A 10,524-nucleotide genomic window follows, 5' to 3' on the forward strand; every position below is an offset into this window, starting at 1 on the left:
GAAGAATTGTCAGTAAGTAACACCGTCTTTTTCAAGTACGCACCTATAACATCAGTGGACGTTGAAAGAAGCTTTTGCAGGAATGAAAATTTACTTTCAGACAAGAGACGCTCGTTTACATTCCAAATTATCAAAAAACATTTAATAATCCAATGTAATTCTGATATTTAGTAATATTATGAGATGGAAGTTGTTATATCCATTAAAGTTTCTATACAAAATAAAAATATTTTGGTGTCAATATATTTTCCTTTTTTTTGTTATTTTAGGATATAAAACATATTTTTCAAACTTTAATGAGCGTAGAACAAGTATTGCATTGCTTTATATCTTTTAAATGACTCATAATAATTTTAAAGAGCAAAACATTTTTTTAATTCAATATTTTTACTTTATTTAAGGCATTTTTTGCGCAATTTTTGCATTTTTAAGGGCATTTTTTGCCCTTTTTAAGGGCATTTTTTGCACTTTTTAAGGGCATTAGTTGAGATTTTTTAGGTCATCAAAATCCGGGCTCTAATGATGAGTTTAGGAGGACGATGCTCCTTTGTATATTCTGTTCCGCTTTCAAATTTTACAAAACCATAAAAAAAAAAGTACCATATAGAGGAGTGGCTTCCAACTGGCGGCTCGGGGGCAGCATCCGGCCCGCGAATCTTTTTTTTGTGGCCCGCGAACTAAAATATATTAGTTGTCATTTTATTGCGGATAATTTTCGTAAAAAACCTATATGGGTTTAAAATACTTTTCTCGTTAATAAAAACCTAATTTCTTCGTTTCTGTGAAATTTATCATACCAACGGTGCAAAAAAAAGTTTTTCTCAGGTTTTGCACCCAAGAAAATATTTGTTTAAATGCAAAAATAATCGTGTATGTTGCTTTTTTTAAATTTCATTTTTTTTGTATTTTGTGAATATAATTTAGCATGTGTGTATCAGAAATTTTCTCGAAGAAATTCTCCGATTTAACTTTTTGAAACCACTCATTTTAGACGAAAATATTTACACACTCATTTGTAAATTTTAAATTTAAAATGTAAATATCTATTCTCTGGTGGTTGCAGCAGAAAAACCTCAATTTTGTCTTTGAACATTTTGTGTGCTAACATGTAAGTTTTAATACCAACCTTCTAAAAATCTTATATCTTAACAATTAGATATCTGTTGCACATTAATTGCTTAATATATGGGTGCACATTAAAGTTATTGTAGCCCGAATTTTTTAATATACAATTAAATATTTTTAAAAATCTACTTCTTACTTTAATTTGTAATTCAGTACTTTTGTTTTGTACAACTTGGTAAAAATCATACAGTAAAATTTAATGTTGTTTCAAAAATAAAAGAGTCCTACATAAAATTTTGATAAAGTTGCAGTCCGCCATTTGATTTGTGTTTTTAATTGTGGCCCCCGGCCTCATGTAAGTTGGAAACCCCTGATATAGAGCATTATCTAAAATGCCAGTTCGCCTTTCAATGATGTGAACAGGGTTCGAATCCCAGCGATGGCTGGTTGATAAGAATTCCGCATCCGGCTTGCCCCGACCACAGTGCTGACCTAAAATATCCTCGGTGGTAGATGGATCATGGGTTAGGGTCCCTTGCCTTCGGGCTAACCGAGGGGGGTTTCCGTGATTTTCCTCTCCATTTCACGAAAATGCTGGTTAGTACCATCAAAAAATAGATTTCTCCCATAAATTGATCCAGGAGTTCCCTTGTTTTCTGGATTGGTCTCATAATTACAGGGCTATATAGTTGAACATCAGTAGTGGTAAACCCAAAAAGTAGGGTCGGCTGTTCAACGACTGGGTTATAAAATTTTTTTTTAAAAATGTGTACTTATAAGAGTATCCTATGATTTCAAGTTGTTATTCTTGATATCTTTTGATTTCAATTTAGTTTCGTGTATGAGGATATCTTCAAGTACTTTTTAAGTGAAAACTACGAAATGAATGATGAGCGTAGCTTCGTCATTCAACCATATTTCCTTAAAGAAGGAAAAAATAACAGTTATAATAAAATAAAATTAAAAAAAAATCTTTAGTAAACGTTGTTTTTCTAAGCTTTGTCACCAAAGGAAATAAAGAAGTCACAGTTTAAATGCCACACACGCGAAGCAATGCGATGATTTTAAACTATATATATCATCTTAAGGCTTGGTTTCTTAGGACAGGACGCCGTCAGCTGGAAATCAGCGCTAACCTCTGATTGGTCCATTTGTGAGTTTGATAGTATACGTCATCGAACGCTCATCTGGAACTACAACTGCCGTCCAACTCAACTGCAGTTGGATTACAACGTGACGTTAACCACAGAAGCAATGGCGGACAACATCCAACAGCACATTGAAATCAGCCAAGATTTTAATTTTGACATTAATCATAGCTTCTTATTAAACATAGCACTCCTCATTTAACTCAGCTATAATGTGTTTTTTCTTGGACAAAGTCATTATTTGTTCTTTAAAACACTGGTCGACAATAACAAAATCAATACAAATTCAAAATAAATATTTGTTTACGTTATTAACGCATGCGCAATGAGAGATAATGTCTGCGTTGGACCGACTGCTCACGCTGAGCTAACAAAAAAGTATTTTTTTGGCGTCAGATAAACGTCAACTTTCCGCTGACGCCCAGATAAGGCGCTAGTTCTAAGAAACCAGGCCTTGAGCTAACAAACCAGTATTTTGTTGGCGTCAGCGTGACGTTGACGTCCCGCTGACGCCCAGATAAGGCGCTTGTCCTAAGAAACCAGACCTTTAGCGTGAACAGTTCTCATATTTTTCTTAATCACACTATTCTAAATTTCAGTTGTTGAGAAAAGTGACTGTTGTAAGTTTTGTTTTAAAGTCTTTCCCACCAGAGGGCTAAAACCATGTGTTGTAAAACAATATGAAATAGTACTGAACGCCGGATGTAAAGCATCGGCTTCGATGAAGATAATTTTGTGAGAAATTTTTTGATAATTCGATGAGAATTCACCCGATTAGACATATGATTCTCACTACGTGCTCTTGCGCGCCGAAGCCCATCAATTAAAATTGAAAACTGTTGCCAACGCGAGAAAAGAAATATCATCGGTTTTATTGATACATATGTATTAGCGTTTTATATAATATAGATAGATATTTTAAAAGTACTTTAAATATTTTATAAAAAAGTATTTATTAAAAGGATTTTAAATATTTAAAATATTTAAGTATTTAAATATTTTAAATATTTTAAACTTTTTCAAAAATCGCCAATTCGGAGACACTAGAAGAAAATTATCAAAATCACTGCCTAATTCTCAGTTTTTGCAAATTTTTATGAGCGCAGATAATGCATCATTGGAATATTTTTAAAATATTAAAAATTTAGACCACAAAATTTTCGCAAAACTGTGACATTTCTCCGTTTTGCGCCATTTTCAAAATAAGCGCAGACAGCGCTGGACTTAGATAAGCTAAACTTGAGCCTAACAATCATGAATAACAGTTGCAAACCCACAGCAGTTATAAAAATAAAATATAGCATATTAATCGCAAAAAGCATCATTTCACATTCGTGAACAACCCTAAGATATCAAAATAAACGAAATGAACTGGTGGGGCGTTGTGCGCGCAGAACATTGTAATTATTATCAAGCACCGCGATCAGAAACAAATGAGTTTATTCAATTTCGGCCACTTAATCACTCTAGAAAGAAAAAAAAGTATTTTTCATCCCTTTTTGTGAAAACATCCCAAAAGGTTTAACACCTAACAATCACGCTAAAATATTACTCATGATTACTAAAAACGCGATAGCGTGTTAACCCAAAGGAAAATCTGAAATGTCACACATCCTGGAGGAGAGGGGTCAGTATTTAATTTTCCCTCAGTTGAGATAGACCCCCACCATGTCTGGATTCATGTTGAAAGGGGGGGAGGAGAAATGCAAAGAGGTGTGACACGCATCATGGGCGTGGTCGGGAGCCGCCCACGACACCATATAATTGACACCCATGAGCGGACTTTCATTTTGCAAATCACAGCTTCAAATAAATAAAATGGATTCCCTTTCTATCCGTAGCCACTTTTCCATTCCATTTTGGAACTTCTATTGTTTAGTTTTAGTTGTTTTTTGATGATTCAGTTGAATATTACTTATTCCAAAATCAGAAATGGAATAACTAACCAAACAATTTCATCGCCTTATAAATTAGGGGGAAAAATTCCATTTTGCGACTTCGATTGTTCAGTTTTAGTTCTTTTTGATGATTCGATGGAATATTACTTATTCCAAAATCAGAAATGGAATAACTAATCAAACAATTTCATCGCTTAATAAATTAAGGAGAAAAATTCCATTTAGGAACTTCGATTGTTTAGTTTTAGTTCTTTTTGATGATTCGATGGAATATTACTTATTCCAAAATCAGAAATGGAATAACTAACCAAACAATTTCATCGCTTAATAAATTAAGGAGAAAAATTCCATTTAGGAACTTCGATTGTTCAGTTTTAGTTCTTTTTGATGATTCGATGGAATATTACTTATTCCGAAATCAGAAATGGAATAACTAACCAAACAATTTCATCGCTTAATAAATTAAGGAGAAAAATTCCATTTAGGAACTTCGATTGTTCAGTTTTAGTTCTTTTTGATGATTCGATGGAATATTACTTATTCCAAAATCAGAAATGGAATAACTAACCAAACAATTTCATCGCTTAATAAATTAAGGAGAAAAATTCCATTTAGGAACTTCGATTGTTCAGTTTTAGTTCTTTTTGATGATTCGATGGAATATTACTTATTCCAAAATCAGAAATGGAATAACTAATCAAACAATTTCATCGCTTAATAAATTAAGGAGAAAAATTCCATTTAGGAACTTCGATTGTTCAGTTTTAGTTCTTTTTGATGATTCGATGGAATATTACTTATTCCAAAATCAGAAATGGAATAACTAACCAAACAATTTCATCGCTTAATAAATTAAGGAGAAAAATTCCATTTAGGAACTTCGATTGTTCAGTTTTAGTTCTTTTTGATGATTCGATGGAATATTACTTATTCCAAAATCAGAAATGGAATAACTAACCAAACAATTTCATCGCTTAATAAATTAAGGAGAAAAATTCCATTTAGGAACTTCGATTGTTCAGTTTTAGTTCTTTTTGATGATTCGATGGAATATTACTTATTCCGAAATCAGAAATGGAATAACTAACCAAACAATTTCATCGCTTAATAAATTAAGGAGAAAAATTCCATTTAGGAACTTCGATTGTTCAGTTTTAGTTCTTTTTGATGATTCGATGGAATATTACTTATTCCAAAATCAGAAATGGAATAACTAACCAAACAATTTCATCGCTTAATAAATTAAGGAGAAAAATTCCATTTAGGAACTTCGATTGTTCAGTTTTAGTTCTTTTTGATGATTCGATGGAATATTACTTATTCCAAAATCAGAAATGGAATAACTAATCAAACAATTTCATCGCTTAATAAATTAAGGAGAAAAATTCCATTTAGGAACTTCGATTGTTCAGTTTTAGTTCTTTTTGATGATTCGATGGAATATTACTTATTCCAAAATCAGAAATGGAATAACTAACCAAACAATTTCATCGCTTAATAAATTAAGGAGAAAAATTCCATTTAGGAACTTCGATTGTTCAGTTTTAGTTCTTTTTGATGATTCGATGGAATATTACTTATTCCAAAATCAGAAATGGAATAACTAACCAAACAATTTCATCGCTTAATAAATTAAGGAGAAAAATTCCATTTAGGAACTTCGATTGTTTAGTTTTAATTATTTTTTATGATCGAATAGAATATTATCTGATTCCAAAATCAGAAATGGAATAACTAATCAAACAATTTCATCGCCATATAAATTAAAGAAAAAAAAATTCCATTTAAGGACTTCGATTGTTTAGTTTTAATTTTTTTTTTTTTGATCGAATAGAATATTATCTGATTCCAAAATCAGAAATGGAATAACTAATCAAACAATTTCATAGTTTTATAAATTAGTAAAAAAAAAAAAATTGAATTTGTTAAAATTGATTTTAAAGAGCATAAAAAGCTCAGCATTTTGTAATATCATAAGCTCAAATAATTAGGGAAGGACAAACATTGGAATCCCTTCAATTAGATAATTAAAAAAAAAATTATTCAAACAATTTCCACAAATTTTCCGAAACTTAATTCTATTTTGACTAGGTTATTAGGGTTGTAAGTATCTTGAAAATTTGAACGTTAAAAAATTATAAAAGTTACATTTTGAATTTAAAAGTTATGTTTAGTGGAAAACATTTCCTTCCATGGAAGGAAATAAAAAATATTAATTGGTTATTTAATAAATAACGAAATTGCATTGAGGAAGTTGAATCCCCTCCCCCTTCTGTGGTAGTTTTAGGGGAAGTAGGGAATTCTATGCAAGAAAGTGGTGCAGATTTTTGGATGTTTTTTTCCACACAGAATTAAAAGAGGCTAATCGATAGAACCAATAGTTTAAAAGCTATAAGGGTCTTATGTACAAAAAGTACAAATTTGTACTTGTTTACGCGACTGATATTGCTATATAAATAAGTGAGACATTCTCCCATAAATCCTTTTAGGCTAAAGATTATACACAAGTCAATATAAAAAATTTTGTTTTTCAAAAGTAGCGAGAGTTTTTATTTATAAAAAGTACTTCGTTTGACACATACTTATGGCTATTTCCACGTGTGACAGACACTACATCAGACAATTTTTCACAAATGAAAAGATACATTAAAGAAATATTTTTACAGCTAAAAATTTTATTTTTTTATCAATATTTTTCTAAAAATGCAAATAAATTTTAGAACACAAAAAAGTATTGTTAGGGACCTAATTTTATTAATTATAACAATATTTGAGTAAGTGTGACTGACACTACAAGAATGGAAGCCAGTTTTTGGACAAATTTTTAAACTCAAATTTCTTCTGATTAAACTATGAAAGCAAATCATTTCTCAGACATAATTTTATTAAAGTATTTGTATTCAATGAAAATAAATTGCAAAATTGTTTAAGATTTTTTTCTTTATTTTTAATTTCACTTTTTCTTTGTGACTGACACTACACGTAGATTGTGACAGACACTACATTATCATTTTTTTCACAAGCTAATGAAAAAAATTAACAAATCAACCAATTATAAAGCTTGAAAAATCAAAATTATTGAAAGTTAAACAGCCTCTGCGATCAAAATTTGGTTCAGGCAATATTCTTGTGTTCGTTTCAAGATTTATATATGATATATCTTCCTTAAGTGGCCAAATGAAACAGTTTCCTTTTTTTTGCAAAAATTTCACTTTAATTAAATTTTTTTCTTTATCTAGTACCTGACCAGCAAAATGCTTCAATTTACATTTTCCAGAAAATGGAACAAGTATCCAATTGCCTATTTTTGTCTTGTGTATTTCAACTGGGGAATCTTTCTCGCACATTTCTACACCTATTTTCTTTTTGTCATTTTCACTCATTTTTCTTTCTTCATTTTCACTTTCACCCGTTTTCATGTTAAATTTAATATATTGTTTAGGATTTAAACTTACGTTGGATGCCTTTAAGATGTAATCATCAATTTTTATAAAAGAGTGAAATTTTCTTGTATCAGGAATTGCGAATATTTCACTTCCTGTTGGACAACATAGTTGATCTAGGTGATTTTTTCCTGCTTGAATTTTGGACTCTGGAATATATAATATAGTTATATTCTTACATATTTGTTCTGCTGATTTTGAGAATTCTTCAGCGCTGCTTATATTAATTTTTCTTGATAGGGTGGCTTCTCGAACTCTGCGCTTAAGGGTTCCACCTACACCATCTATTGGCCCTTTACCATGGCCTGTTGCGGTAAAATGCCATTCAATATCATTTGATTGCAGCATTGCTAAACAAATGGAATACTTCTGCTTAAAATGTTGCGCAGTTCCATCGGATTTGTAAATAATTTTTGAAATTGACAGTTCAGAAAAATCATCTTTAATTTTTTTAATAATTGCATTATTAAAAATGGCAACAGCATATTTATCATGGTGTAGGTAATCCGATATCACCACAATAGGTACGAACTTTAAATTATTCTCATAAATAAAATAGGCCATGGCAGTATAAATCGTACAAGATTTAGAGACCCAATGAGCCGACTGAATCTCATCTTGTGAGAAAAAACTGTAGTTTTCACTAAAGTCAAAATGTAGGAGCAACACATTTGGTTGCATATTGCTTTTGAAGCTTTCAAAAAAAATTTCTTGCTGTTGCTTTATAAAAGCATGTTGCAGAAATTGAGGAAGTTTTCCTTTTAATTTTTCGAATGCCTCATTGATTGATAAACAGATTTTTTGCTTTGCAAGAGCATTATTTTCATCTTTCATCCATTGAAATAGCTTAATGTCTTCATCAAGATTTTTTTCTGAATTTTCAACTACAATTTGAAGATTTTTTAAATTTTCACAGCTATTACATGTTTGATAGTAACATTGTTCTGTTGGATTAGCGCAAATAACAATTTTAATAAAATCAGATGTACTATTTGGAAAAAAACTTATTCCTTCAAGCAAAAGTCGAACATTTTCATGATAAATGCATAAGCATAAATTAGCTGGAGTTTCATGCCTAAGACAAATGTGAGAAGGGCGTAATTCACTAAATTTGGAGCGACCAATTTTGATACCTGGATTATCATTTTTAAACATTTCATGAGCTTCTCCAAGAGTCGTACATAAATATTTTTTCTGCACTTTTGTTTTTTTACCTTCAAAATCTCTAACAATAACAAAGTCCTTAGTACCAGGGGCTTGGTAGCTTATGCTATCTTTTTCATAAAATGCTTTCACTTGTTCTTCAAGTTTTACATCAATTTTTGAAATTCTCGACTTTGGCAAAGGTGCTTGCACAATATTTGGCACAATTTGCTGTGCTAACTTTTTAATGACTGCCTTACATTTGTTTGGACTGTTGGGTAAGTTTTTCTTTACTTTCGAAACAGCTTTGCCAAAGGACTGTGGACTCTGAAAAGCTTTTGATGGTGAACTTGATTCAGAACCCACTGCTTCATTAGTTTTTAATAATTTAAGAGCTTTTTTTGCTCTATATTTCTTCATTTCCTTTCTTTTCTTTGCTTTTAAAGCTTCTTTTTCTTCGATAGTCATTTGTTTCTTCTTCCGGATGCGCCGTTCTCTTAGTTTGTTTTTCTCCCTTTCTTTAAAATTTTCATATTTTCCACTAGCCTTTAATCTTTCTATTTGTTCCTTTTTTCTTTCAGCAGCTGTTTTACCCATCTAAAATGAAATATTTAATTGATAAATAAATTTGTTTTAAGACTATAATTAAATAGATAATATGTGTGTGACTGACACTACATTTTAAAATCCTTCAAAAATATATAAATTCCTGCATAGATTTTTATTCTATCCATATTATAAGACATATTATTCTTTAAAGTCAGAAACTAGATGTAATTTAAACTGAAAATCTATATTAAATTGAAGATAAAAAGAAAAATACCATTTTTCTGTGACTGACACTACCACAAAATTTGTTAATTTAAACTTAAATGAAATCATAGTTTCAAAATATTCTAAGCTTTAATAAAGTTATTTTGAGAAAATATGTTTGTTACTTTAAAATATAACATAAATAGAATATAAGAAAAGTGTACACTTACTTTTAAAAATTTGTTCCAAAACTAGGCCTAATCACTGTTCTAAGCTACTTGATAAAACATAAAGTTTTGGAGCATAGTGTTGCCATCACATCAATTGTAAAATGTTTGATAATATGAAATTCTTAAAGTTTGATTATTGTACTTTTGCTAAAATAAGATCAAAACCTTGAAAAAAAATATTTATAAAATGGTAGTAAGGGTTATAGTTACATGGAATTAGCCTTATGTATACATTTCTATCCTGGGACTATCTAAGTACATGCAATGTAGACTTTCCGATATAGTTTGTTACACTGATAAAATTGAGTACTATGTATGTAATTAAGAAATAATAAGCAATTAAACAAATAATAAGCAATTAAACAAGTAATAAGCAATTAAACATATAATAAGCAATTGAAAAAATAATAAGCAATTAAACAAGTAATAAGCAATCAAACAAATAATAAGCAATTAAACATATAATAAGCAATTAAACAAATAATAAGCAATTAAACAAATAATAAGCAATTAAGCAAGTAATAAGCAATCAAACAAATAATAAGCAATTAAACATATAATAAGCAATTAAATAAATAATAAGCAATTAAACATATAATAAGCAATTAAACACAAGTAATAAGCAATCAAACAAATAATAAGCAATTAAACATATAATAAGCAATTAAACAAGTAATAAGCAATCAAACAAGTAATAAGCAATTAAACAAATAATAAGCAATTAAGCATATAATAAGCAATTAAGCAAGTAATAAGCAATTAAACAAATAATAAGCAATTAAACAAATAATAAGCAATTAAACATATAATAAGCAATTAAACAAATAATAGGCAATTAGTTCGA

The 10,524-nt window shown here is 29.9% G+C and overlaps 1 protein-coding gene across 1 annotated transcript; it reads right to left on the reverse strand.

Annotated features, from left to right (window-relative positions):
* Window positions 1-6,695: 6,695 nt before the first annotated feature.
* On the reverse strand, window positions 6,696-9,902 carry LOC147815953 (uncharacterized). Its single transcript, XM_087157888.1, has 2 exons — window positions 9,681-9,902; window positions 6,696-9,294 (listed from the first exon to the last, which is right to left on the reverse strand). Exon 2 carries the CDS (start codon window positions 9,292-9,294, stop codon window positions 7,156-7,158), a length of 2,139 nt encoding a protein of 712 aa, XP_087014014.1. The 5' UTR covers window positions 9,681-9,902; the 3' UTR covers window positions 6,696-7,155.
* Window positions 9,903-10,524: the final 622 nt, after the last annotated feature.

Source organism: Parasteatoda tepidariorum, chromosome 2 (genome assembly GCF_982258835.1).
Source record: "Parasteatoda tepidariorum strain Cologne lab strain chromosome 2, Ptep-v5.0, whole genome shotgun sequence".
Classification (NCBI taxonomy): Eukaryota; Metazoa; Arthropoda; class Arachnida; order Araneae; family Theridiidae; genus Parasteatoda; species Parasteatoda tepidariorum.

What these genes read in the sequence shown, in the direction of transcription:
- LOC147815953 (XM_087157888.1), bottom strand. Translation starts at nt 9,294, where the DNA reads ATGGGTAAAACAGCTGCTGAAAGAAAAAAGGAACAAATAGAAAGATTA.